This window comes from Pan paniscus, chromosome 3 (assembly GCF_029289425.2).
Source record: "Pan paniscus chromosome 3, NHGRI_mPanPan1-v2.0_pri, whole genome shotgun sequence".
NCBI classification, from domain to species: domain Eukaryota; kingdom Metazoa; phylum Chordata; class Mammalia; order Primates; family Hominidae; genus Pan; species Pan paniscus.
This window is the reverse complement of record NC_073252.2, coordinates 157050382-157063557: the sequence shown is the minus strand read 5'-3', so window position 1 is coordinate 157063557 and position 13176 is coordinate 157050382. Positions and strand designations below refer to the sequence as shown.

Here is a 13176-nt window from a genome sequence, read left to right as displayed (position 1 = left end):
TCTTTGCCTCAGTTCAAGCACTTACCACCTCAGATGGCTGTAACTGTCTCCTTACTGATCTCTTTGTCCAGACACTCAATCTATCTAACTCACCCTTCATATTTTCATACAACCACAGGTATTACCTTTGAGGGAACAGGTAGACAGGGAGGGTTGGGAGACATGTGATCACATCATTTTGCTGCATGAAAACCAGCCTCCAAGCTACTATTAAAAGAGGCTTAAAGAAAATCAACAATCACAATGAATAAACTTTAGATTTTGATTCAAATAAATAAGCTGTTAAAAAAAAAGGACAAAAACTTTGAATATTTTCATGATATTAAAGAGTTATTTTTAAAGACTTGATAATCTTGTGTTTAAGGTTTGTTAAAGTCACTATCTTTTAGAGATACATATCATAATAATTATGGATGAACTGTGCTGTCTGGGATTTACTTCAAAATCATCCAGTTGGAGCTGGGAGGGGAGAGTAAGAAATGAAAACACAATTGGCCATGGGTTTGCCATGCTGGACAATGAGTATTTGGGGGTCTGTGATACCACTGTGTCAAATATTGTGTCTGTAATTTTCCATAACATGTTATTTAGGAGGGAAAAAAATCTCCTGAAGAACCCAGGACCTGAACTGCCTGAAGGATCCAGGTCGTTTTCTGAACAACACGTTCTTGACCAAGTATGACTGTAGACTGCGTCTTCTCTTGACTTACCACCCTGACCCACACCACCGGCCAGTCACACTAAACTTGCCATGATGTTCAAAACATCAGGCCAGGCCCCGTCACCTCTCTGCGTCCCAGCACATACTGTTCCTTCTGCCTAAAAAGTCTCTGCAGCCTCCGGGACATATCTTTGAGACCTGGTTCCACAGCCCCTTTGCTGAGGCTCTCCTCATTTCCTTCACACGCTCCCTTGTGCTTCTTCCACCCTTGGAACATAGCCACATTCTCACAATTATTTTGCTTTGTTTGTTTCTGTTGTTGTTGTTTCCCTTGTATTCTATTTCTACCTCCCTCAACAGATTATGAACTCCTTAAAGGCAGAAGCTGGGACTTATTTATTTGAATAAATATTCCCTATAATAAGTCTAGAAGGTAGAAAGTAAGTGCTTTGAAAACCAGTCAACAAAACAACAGTCATGGCAAACATTATTTAAACAAAATGTCTAATAAATCATAATTTATGTTAATATGCCAATATTTACTATATATTCTTTAAGAACAGGCTGTCTTTTCTTAAGGAATATGTTGCACATCTTGAAAAGAATATTAATATTATCGAAAGATGCAATTATACCCAAAGACATGGGGGCAGCTTATTTTCCTGTTTCTGAAAGAACTATAAACTAAAATATGGCCTTTATGCTATCTTCACATTTCATCTGGTGTGGCTGTGGGAATATATGTTTTGTTCCATTAGAAAAACTGTATATTATTTCTTATTTCATAATAAAAATGTCAAAATACTCTACAATATGAAATAGTATCTTTGACCCACATGTGAGAGATACAAATATAGACACAAATGTGAACTTATCAGGAAAGAACTGTAAACTTTTATTTTATGACAGGAAACAGATAAAATGTTTCCCATTTCTCAACTAAGAAAAATAAGTTAGTGCTGACTTAGCCAGCTGTTACTAATACTCCTTTGATACTTTAAGAAAATTTAGTCACTGGATTAGATACATTGTACAAACAAAAAGGAAACACCTACTAGTATAAAACTTCATTTGCTTCGTGTCTCTCATATCTCACAGTTTCACACATTAACCTGTAAAAGAGATAAAAACATGAGTTCAACATCTGTCACTAAAAAACAGACTGGTATTTTAAACCCTTAAATGAGACATATAGTCTAGAAAGTTGATTATTTTATATGGTTTGTCACAATCATTTATTAGCCTCAAGATGAATATTTTTAATACCTGGGTTAATAAAATTACATTACATTAAATCTGGTAAAAGTATGCTAGAAAAGAAAATATCTAGTAAGATGTCAACTTCACCATGTTTATTTTATGGGGAAGAACATTGTGTGTATTTTCTATTTTGTAAATGGCATGTGGACAAATTAATGTTCCCCAAGATAAATAAAAACTGAGAAGGAACCTAAAAGTTTAAAAGGAAAACCTATTGATTTTAAAAGTGATAACATCATTTACTCATTCACGGCTCAACAAGAATGTTACTCAACAGTATGGAATTTCAGATAAAAGTAGGCTCTAAGGCTCTAATTAACTTGATATTTTTATGACCACTGACTAACTGGAGGCTTTAGAACTTTAAAGATTTGTTACTTCAGCTGATTCATCCCAGAGTTTTTGAAAAAATTACGAAATTATAAAAATTATGAAAAACATGAATAATTTTTAAATATTCAAAATTACCCTGAGAATAGCATCTTCAAGAAGCATCCTATTATATTAAGTCAATTACATTTTTCCCAAAATACAGAAATGCAAATCAGAGAATTACTATTCCATCTTATGAAGGAACTAGAAATAGAAAAAGCTGGCTATTAAAAGTGTTTATTTCAACAGCACCTCCATTTTGGTCAATCGGGCTACCATTCTCCAACCTGTGAAACACTAGAATCACCCCACATCCATCTTTCTTTCCTCGGTTTGCTAAATCAAAGAAACAGCTCTCTTTGGTACTTTTTTTTTCCTTGTTCTTCGCATTCCCACCACCGTACTTTAGAGGTCCTTAACCTCAATCCCTTCCTGGAAACATTGCAGCTGATTCTCACTTAACTCCAGGAGGCAGCAGTGAGTCTTGAATACATCTTACTAAGCATACATTCCTCTTCAATGAGTTGCCAAGTTGAATAACAATTTTTCATAGGAAAAGATGGTAGCCAAAAGCATTAAGTCTAAAAATATCTGGTCTTAAATTAGATAATGGGCTCTGCCTTGTTTCCTGTTGGAATAGAAGGGTTCTTGCCTCGGCCTCTTTACTTCCACCCCAAATCTCATTCCTGCTTCCACGGAAGACCCTGCACTCCTGTGTAAGACCCCGTGCTCCTGCAAGCTTACCTCCTTCTCCATGTTCCTCTCTACTGAATCACGTCCACTAGTATGTAACATAACTCAAGATATCACCTATCGTGTGGGCAGAACTCCTCTCTTGACCTCACATCTCCTTCCAGCTATTATCTATATTTTGCTTTTTTCCCATCACAGAAAATCTTTTAGAGTTGTCTATATAGTATTATTATTATCATTATTATTATTTTGAGATGGAGTCTCACTCTGTCACCAGGCTGGAGTGCCATGGCGCGATCTCAGCTCACTGCAACCTCCACCTCCCGGGTTCAAGCAATTCTCCTGCCTCAGCCTCCCAAGTGGCTGGGACTATCGTTGCGCGCCACCACGCCCAGCTAATTTTTGTATTTTTAGTAGAGACAGGGTTTCCTCATGTTGGCCAGTATGGTCTCGATCTTGTGACCTCGTGATCCGTCCACCTTGGCCTCCCACAGTGCTGCTGGGATTACAGGCATTAGCCATCGCGCCCGGCCTGAGTTGTCTATATATTCTATCTCTATTTTCTCACCCCTTTCCCCACTCCTCCATCATTTGGTCCCTGAAACTCCAAAGAAAAAGCTCTAAAAATAATCAGCATCCAACTTGTTATCAGAATCCTACCTGTCCTTAGCAATTCCACTACTCTGCAGTATTTGATTACTCCTTTTTCCTTACAGCATTATTTCCTTTCAGCAACCTGTCCTTGGTCTTCTGCTTTTCCAGCTTAACTTACTAGTCTCTTTTTTTTTCTGTCTCTTTTGGATGCTCCCCAACTTCATCCTCTACCTGACTTCTAAATGTTATCATCTCCAGGGTCCTGTCCTTAGCCCTCTTCTCTACGCTCCAGTAATCTCACCCAGTTCATGATTTTAATCTATACACTGATGACTTCCAAAGCAATGCCCCAGACCTAATCTCTCATCACGGCAGCCACTCATCTAAATGCCTACTCAGTGCTGCCACTTGAATATGTAACAGCCACCTCATGCTTACAATATCTAAGACAGAATATGAATTTCTCCCCCAAAATATGCTTTCCCAGAATTAGTACCCTGATATGGTTTGGCTGTATCTCCACCCAAATCTTATCTTGAATTGCAGTTCCCATAATCCCCACATGTCATGGGAGGGATCAGTGGTGATAACTGAATTATGGGGCTGGTTCCCCCAGTCCTGTTCTGGTGTTAGTGAGTTCTTAAAAGATCTGATGGTTTAATAAGGGGCTTCCCCCTTCGCTGGGCACTCATTCTTCTCTCTCCTGCCACTTGTGAAAAAAGATGTGTTTGCTTCCCCTTCTGCCATGATTGTAAGTTTTCTGAGGCCTCCCCAGCCATGCGGAACTATGAGTCAATTAAACTTCTTTCCTTTATAAATCACCCAGTCTCGGGTATGGCCTTATAGTGAGAACAGACTAATACAGTAACAACCTTAGAGTCATCATTCCTGACTTCTCTCTTTTCTTCACATACATCTTTCCGCCATCACCTGTTTCCAAAATACACCCTCCAGAACTGACCAAATTCACCATCTCTCCTGTTAAATCTAGCATGAGCTATCATTATCCCATCATTATCCCTTACCAAGACCACAAGTACAGAGACTTCTGCTTCCACCTTTACATGCCTATTGTCCATTCCCCACAAGGCCCCACAAAGCTTCCAGAGATCTTTCCAAACACTAAGTCAGATGATCTCACAGCTCCACTCTAATCTCCACAACCTCTAAAAGAAAATCCAAACTCCTATGCTATTTGCTATACTTCTACACTGTTATATTTTACTTACTTACTGTGCCTTACTATACCGTGGACCCTGCCTTTCCCTGCACCAAGCCTGTGCCCATGACAGAGCATCTGGGGCACCTCTACACTGAAGAAATCTTTGCAGGCTGTCCTGACTCTAATGTCACCCCTCCTTTTGACTCCAAAGCCAGAGCTGCCTAGCACCCATCCTCATCATGTCCAGCATACTAAATAAAGTAACACTGATCCAAATCTCAATCTTTTCTGCTCCACTAGGAACCTCAGTTCCGTGATGTCAGGGGTTTGATTTACTTCAATGCAGTATCTCCAGAGCCTACATCGATATCAAGTACACAGTAAGTATACAATCAATTGATACCTGTTTATAAAATAAATTTAAACAGTGCTATCAGAAAGTCATGATAAAATCTCTTATATGAAAATGTCATAAATGGAGGAATCAAGTACCAAAATGCTTTTTGTCTTTAAACATTGTTAGGCAATGTTTTAGCTGAAGCATATTGACCTTCCCTGAGTTCCTATGAGAATAATAACCATAATTCAGTTACTACTCAATGATCTAAAGGCGCCTATATAGTAACAATTACACTCATCCATGATGCTGCAGAAAATATGTATCATTATATTTCAGCAGGCTCTTGTTTCCAAAACTGAATAGCCCCAATTACTCTACTTTTTTAAACAGATTTTTGGTCTCTGCTCCCAATTACAGCATTCTTTTCCCCGCTGGCAAATATGCTGCTTCTTGTCTATATAAACTAAAGGGATAAAACATTAGAAAAATAGTTAAAATGATGAAGAAACATAGTTTTTAGTGAAGATCTGAAAAACCTTTACATTGCACAGTGTGTGATCTTACAGCAACACAGTAATGTCTACTTTAACTGCTCTGTAACAATGCAGGGAAGCTTTCAAATAAATAAAAGCCACTTCCACTCCCCCACAGGAGAACACGAATGTTGCTGCTCTACTGCCCAATACTTAACAGACTGAAAATCTTGATTATGAGCACTTTTTTCCTAAAATTGTAAAACTGTGTCATGTGGAAGTCTTAACTGACTGCTCTCTATTATTCCCAGGGTATAAAATTAAAGGAAAATAATTTATCTAAAGGAGACATATTTTTCCCAGAAATTGTAGTATTATAAAGCAGTTTATCTAAGTTGTTGGGTTTATCTGTACCTCTATTTTTGTTATTATGTATGTGGTATCCTGATCTTGTTCTAAAAAAGAACTTAAATTAGTTTAAGGTGATGTTTTCCATTAATATGACTTCAACACAAGCATAAGATAAACATCTTACAGGCCCCGCCCTGTAGGTTCATGCCAACAAACACATCTGTGTAGGCTCCAAAATAGACATTCTAAGGTGTAAACAGACTCAACTATACCCTTGAACTTATTATTTATAACCAAAATTACTTCTGCAGCTGCAGAAAGCTGACAGTTCTGAAACTGGCTGATGGGTGTATGGAACTTCATTAGTATTTTTATACCTTTTCTTTTTTTTCTTTTTTTTTTTGAGATGTAGTCTCATTCTGTTGCCCAGGCTGGAGTGCGGTGGTGCGATTTCTGCTCACTGCAACCTCTGCCTCCCAGGTTCAAGTGACTCTCCTACCTCAGCTTCCACAGCAGCTGGGATTGTAAGCGTTTGCCAACACGCCCCGCTAATTTTTGTATTTTTAGTAGAGATGGGGTTTCACCATGTTGGCCAGGCTAGTGTTGAACTCCTGACCTCAAGTGATCCACCCACCTCGGCCACCCAAAGAGCTGGGATTACAGGCATGAGCCACCACGCCCAGCCTATTTATAATTTTGTCATCCAGAAAATTTCTGTAAGTATAAAAAAACCTTTTTCTATTGCATAGAATTCCTATTATCTAAATAAAATGCATTATATAATCAATATATCTAAATATTACATGTGTGGTTTTATGTGCACAGTGGGAATGTGACATTTGTATTTACATATTAATTAGCTGCATTTCCATTTATGAATTAACCGCATGCAATTAAATTGTTAGTACAATTTTTTCTTAGCAAAGTTGTCATCACAAAATATAAAATGAAAGTTACACACTTTAAAAATTATTCTTGCTCTAATTTGAGCCATCTTCTAAAATCCCAGTGGTTTTGCCCTTTCTAGTAAAACTTGACTTAATTTTTAAACACTTAATCTACAATCTATTTTAATTTAAATGACTTTCATTAAAAATTTAATTTTAGAAGTACTCAATCCTCTTGATATTCTTTTCAATTAACAACTAAATATGGAATTGACATGCTCACAAATTAATTAGTGTTGAAAGTGTAAAGGGGAAATATATGGAAAAAGCATTCCTTTCATAATTAAAACCCGCTGGCATCAGAAATAGCTAGACCTGGAAAAAACAAGACTTTCCCATTATGTCCTAGTTGGTGTTTATATATTATCCATCTTCCTAAGGTCCTTTATTTTATATCCCACTTAAGGTAAAATCATTTTTTTTCTTTAATATGAAGCCCAGATAAACATAAATACAGTTGCTGTATTACTGTACAACAGAAGTGATGAGATTTCTATATGGGCAGATCTCATAAAAACAAATATAGTATAAACTGTGTTTCTCTGAAAAAGGTAGTCTACTTAATGCAATAAAATATTCAAACAAAGATATAGAACATACTAAAATAATGGACCTAGTAATTCTTTAAATGATTAATTTAAAAGGTTCTGGTTTCTAATATATCTGAATGCTAAGTAGTAGGTTTTTATTTGCCAAGATGGCACATATTGCCCCTATTGATATATTCACCAAGTGGCATTTACTACTTTTGGTGAGAGGTGAGAGAGGAAGGGAGGGAAATGGAGGGGGATGGGGAGAGACAGAGAAAAAAAAGGGGAGGAGGAAGAAGAAAGAGACAGAGACAGACCCTGGGGTGGAAATGGAAGAATATAACTATGACAGAAATGTCAAAATATTATTCTCTTACTGGATACAATTGAATTCAACTTTGTAAAAGTAAAACTTAATTAAGTATATATTATTAGTGTAAGTTTAAGCTCCTTAGTATAGGATCTAGATGAAGCAGAGTTTTCATGGATAAGATTCCTTTAAGCCTACTTGTTGACTACAGTAAGTGATCTATAAAATTCTAGCATTCTAGGTAGGAGAAATAAGTCCTGGTGTTCTACAGCACTATAGGGTAATATCATTAACAACAATTTGTGGTGTATTTTCAAATAGCTCAAAGAGTGGATTTCAAATGCTATAACACAAAGAAATGATAAACATTTGAAGTGATGGACATGCTAATAATCCCCATTTGATCACAATACATTGTATACATGTATTAAAATATCACAATGTACCCCACGAATATGTACAATTATTATGTCAAGTAAGAATAAAAGTAAAAAATTAAAATGTTAAATTGTTACATGCTTCAAATTTTTACCATTCTATGATTAACTTAATATTAAAATGACATACCTAAGTTGATGCTCCCTCAAGTTTGATAAGGCTTCCATACCATGTAAATAGGAATATACTATTTCCAGATCCTGTTTCAAAGAAAAGAATAGAAATTATTAGACCTGTCAGGAAAAGGGGTTTCTAAAATAAGTCACACTGTGTCTACAAACCAAATTAAACTATGGATAGCTTTTTTTAAAATACATGTTTTCTTAAGACAGTAAAAATAAACATTATTAAAAGCTCAGTTGTACAAATGTCATCCATTACAACTGCTTCTGGGATATGCACTAAACCTACTAAAATATAAAATAAAATGATTAACTTATAAAAATAAATTCCTCATAAATCATTCTTTATCACCTGTTTCTGCCTTTTACATCAAAATAGCAAGTACAAAGTTTTAATTTCACAGTATATTTGTCAATACCATAGTTAAATCAAATTATTTTCTTAGTCAATATAAAATGAATGCTTGTTATTTCCTGGCTACACTTAAAAATGGATGTAAATTCAATTTTTTTCAATTCTTACCAAAATTACATCTTATATAGAAATATTTTCTTATATAGAAATACTTAAGTTTAAATATTTTCTTTTAAAAAAGGAAATGTGCCTTGTTTTACCAGATCACATTGCAGTAAATAGAAAAAAAAAAAAGACTCAAAGTTATTTATGAAAGTTCAGAAGAAGTAAAAATTCAAAGTCCTGTTTATATTCATTTGTGACAAGCCAGAAAGGATTTAGTATTTTAAGACTCTAATATCTAGGAGTCTAGGATTACACATAGTTTCTGACATCAAGAATGAGGGATATTTACTCCTCTCTTAAACCTTAGTCAAAATCTACAACAGATCTATTTTAAGAAATTTGTAAAATAATCCTCTCCTTTTCAAAGTGTTAACAGCTTTATTTACTGATGATTCACATACTATAAAATGTATCCCTTTAAAGTGAACAATTCAGTGGTTTTGTTGTACAATCTATCTCACTAATTTCAGAACATTTTCACCAACCCAAAAAAACAACTCCATACTCATTAGCAGTCATTCTCCATTCCCCCTTACTCTAAGCTCCTGACAACCACTAAACTACTTTCTGTTTCTATGAGTTTGCCTATTCTGGACATTTCGTGTAAATAAAATCCCACAGTGGAATATATGATCTTTGGGGACAGCTTCCTTCACTTAGCACAATGTTTTCAAGGTTTATCCATGTTTTAGCATGTATCAGTACTTTCCTTTTTATTGCCAAATATTATTTCATTGTAGATATATACTACATTTCATTTGCCCATTTATCAATTGATGGACATTTAGGATCTTCCCTCTTTTTGGCTATTATGAATAATGCTGCTACAAACTCATGCGTAAGTTTTTGTTTGAACACCATTTTGAATTCTCACGGGTATACACCTATAAGTGAAGCTGCTGGTTCACGTGGTAACTCTACGTTTGACTCTTTAAGGACCTGCCAAACTGCTTTCCTAAGTCACTGCAACCATTTTATAATCCCACAGGCAATGTATGAGGATTCCAAGCTCTCTACATCCTTACCAACGCTTGTTATTGTCTCTCTTTTTATTTTAATCATCTTACTAAGTGTGTAATAGTATTGACTTGCATTTCCCCAATGATTAAGGATGTTGAGCGTCTTTTCATGTGCTTTTTTGTCCACTTATTTAACTTCTTGGATAAGTGTCTATTCAAATTCTTTGTTCGAAGAAATGGGGAAAGGATTCCCTATTTAATAAATGGTGCTGGGGAAACTGGCTAGCCATATGTAGAAAGGTAAAACTGGATCCCTTCCTTATATAAAATTTAATTCAAGATGGATTAAAGACTTAAATGTTAGACCTAAAACCATAAAAACCCTAGAAGAAAACCTAGGCAATACCATTCAGGACACAGACATGGGCAAGGACTTCATGACTAAAACACCAAAAGCAATGGCAACGAAAGCCAGAATTGACAAATGGGATCTAATTAAACTAAAGAGCTTCTGCACAGCAAAAGAAACTACCGTCAGAGCGAACAGGCAACCTACAGAATGGGAGAAAATTTTTGCAACCTACTCATCCGACAAAGGGCTAATATCCAGAATCTACAAAGAACTTAAACAAATTTACAAGAAAAAAATCAAATAACCCCATTAAAAGTGGGCAAAGGATATGAACAGACACTTCACAAAAGAAGACATTTATGCAGCCAACAGACATGTGAAAAAATGCTCATCATCACTGGCCATCAGAGAAATGCAAATCAAAACCACAATGAGATACCATCTCACACCAGTTAGAATGGTGATCATTAAAAAGTCAGGAAACAACAGGTGCTGGAGAGGATGTGGAGAAATAGGAACACTTTTACACTGTTGGTGGGACTCTAAACTAGTTCAACCATTGTGGAAGACAGTGTGGCGATTCCTCAAGGATCTATAACTAGAAATACCATTTGACCCAGCCACTCCATTACTGGGTATATACCCAAAGGATTATAAATCATGCTGCTATAAAGACACATGCACACGTATGTTTATTGCGGCACTATTCACAATAGCAAAGACTTGGAACCAACCCAAATGTCCATCAATGATAGACCAGATTAAGAAAATGTGGCACATACACACCATGGAATACTATGCAGCCATAAAAAAGGATGAGTTCATGTCCTTTGTAGGGACACAGATGAAGCTGGAAACCATCATTCTCAGCAAACTATCACAAGGACAGAAAACCAAACACCACACGTTCTCACTCACAGGTGGGAACTGAACAATGAGAACACTTGGACACAGGGTGGGGAACATCACACACCAGAGCCTGTCATGGGGTGAGAGGAGGGGGGAGGGATAGCATTAGGAGATATACCTAATGTAAATGACGAGTTAATGGGTGCAGCACACCAACATGGCACATGTATACACATGTAACAAACCTGCATGTTGTGCACATGTACCCTAGAACTTAAAGTATAATTTAAAAAATTCTTTGTTCATATTTTAATTGGTTTATCTGTCTTTTTATCATTAAATTGTAAGAGTCCTTTATACATTCTGGATAGAAGGTCCTTATTCAGATGTGTAATTTGTAAATATCTTCTCCCATTCCATGGACCATCTTTTTTACTTCCTTGATGGTGTCCTTTGAAGCACAAAATATTAATTTTGAAGTCTAATTTATTTCCTTTTGTTGCATGAGCTTTTAGAGTAATATTTAAGAAACCATTACCTAATCCAAGATCCCAATGATTTACTACTATATTTTCTTCTAAAAGTTGTATGGTTTTAGCTCTTACATTGAGGTCTGTGATCCATTTTAATTTTTGTATACGGTGTGAAGTAGGGGTCCAACATTATTTTCACATGTGCATATCAGTTGTCCTGGAACCCTCTGTTGGAAAGACTATTCTTTACCACATTGAACTGTAATGGTATGCTTACTGAAAAATCAACTGACCATATAAAAGGGTTTCTTTCTGGACTCTCAACTCTATTCCACTGGTTTGTCTATCCTTATGCCTGTATCACGCTGTCTTGAGTAGGCAGCTTTGGTAGTTAAGTTTTGAAACTGTGAATTGTGAGTGTTCCAGCCTTGTTCTACCTTTCACAAGAGATTTTTCTGGCTCTTTTAGGTGCCTTGCATTTTCAATCTTAATTTTTTTCATTAGCTTGTCGGTATATGCAAATAAGCCAGTTGGGATTTTAGTAGGGTTGCATTGAATCTGCAGACCAATCCGAGTAGTATTGCCATCTTAAAAATATTAAGTCTCCTGATCCATAACATGTGATGTCTATACATTTATTTAGGTCTTCTGTGATTTCTTTTAACATTGTTTTTGTCTTTTCAGTGTACAGACCATACTCTCTTGGTTAAATTTTAATCCTTTTAATTAAGAAAAAAAACTTTTTGTAGCCTGAGAACACTTATGAACAATTAGAACTGTGTGTGCAACTAAATCTTATATAAGGACACAGATGACAATAATTCACAGAATAACTAGATAAGGAATTAGAAACTTTTTAAAGAAAGTACTAAGGCTGGGCACAGTGGCTCACGCCTGTAATCCCAGTATTTTGGGAAGCCGAGGTAGACAGACCATTTGAGGTTAGGAGTTCGAGACCAGCCTGGCCAACATGGTGAAACCCCATCTCTGCTGAAAATACAAAAATTTGCTGGGTGTTGTGGCATATGCCTGTAATCCCAGCTACTTGGGAGGCTAAGGCAGAAGAATCGCTTGAACCCAGGAGAAGGAGGTTGCAGTGAGCCGAGATTGTATCACTGCACTCCTGCCTGGGCAACAGAGTGAGACTCTGTATCAAAAAAAAAAAAAAAGAAGAAGAAGAAAAGAAAATACTAGGAAGCTTTTCAGTCTAAAATATTTTAGACTATTTTACTCCTTAAAACAATGTTATGGTATGTTAAGACATGATTTATAATTTTAAGTCATTCCAATTTAAAATTTATCAATATTAGGAACTTAAAATGTCACCGTCATATAGACAACTTTCAAATAAACTGATTGCCTCTCATTTTATCCATCTGTACTCTGATATTTCCAAGAAGCCTTTTAAAAGCTATTTAAAGATGGAAATGTAAAAACAGGTCCCATAAGTTCAATACCAATAAGAAAACTAAAACAAAATTGTTTCCCCTATCCAGTTAACAAAGTGTACATTCCTAAATCTAATAAACCCCTTCTTTAGAAAAGCAATCAGGCTCCAATCATAATGTTCTATTTGCATTCAAGGAAAGCCAATAAAAATGTCCCAATGAAACATTTATAATAAAAGATCCTTCTGGATAATCCTAAAGTTCACCATTCTTGTTTAAATATTATGAATTTGTATGTTACTTGAAGTTGTTAAATAGTACAGAATGACTGTATTCCCGGCCGGGCATGGTGGCTCACACACCTGTAATCCCAGCACTCTGG

At 36.0% G+C, this 13176-nt stretch overlaps 1 protein-coding gene across 5 annotated transcripts in view; it reads right to left on the bottom strand.

Moving 5' to 3' along the window:
* The window catches only part of RAPGEF2 (Rap guanine nucleotide exchange factor 2), a 261346-nt gene that overhangs the window by 165059 nt on the left and 83111 nt on the right, over positions 1–13176 (bottom strand). For all 5 annotated transcript variants that reach the window (XM_034959339.3, XM_034959340.3, XM_034959344.3 and 2 more), the window contains exons 2-3: positions 8261–8331; positions 1717–1773 (exon numbers count right to left, since the gene is read on the bottom strand). In XM_034959339.3, coding sequence (XP_034815230.1) covers positions 1717–1773; positions 8261–8331 — 128 coding nt within the window. The remainder of the gene's footprint in view (positions 1–1716; positions 1774–8260; positions 8332–13176) is intronic.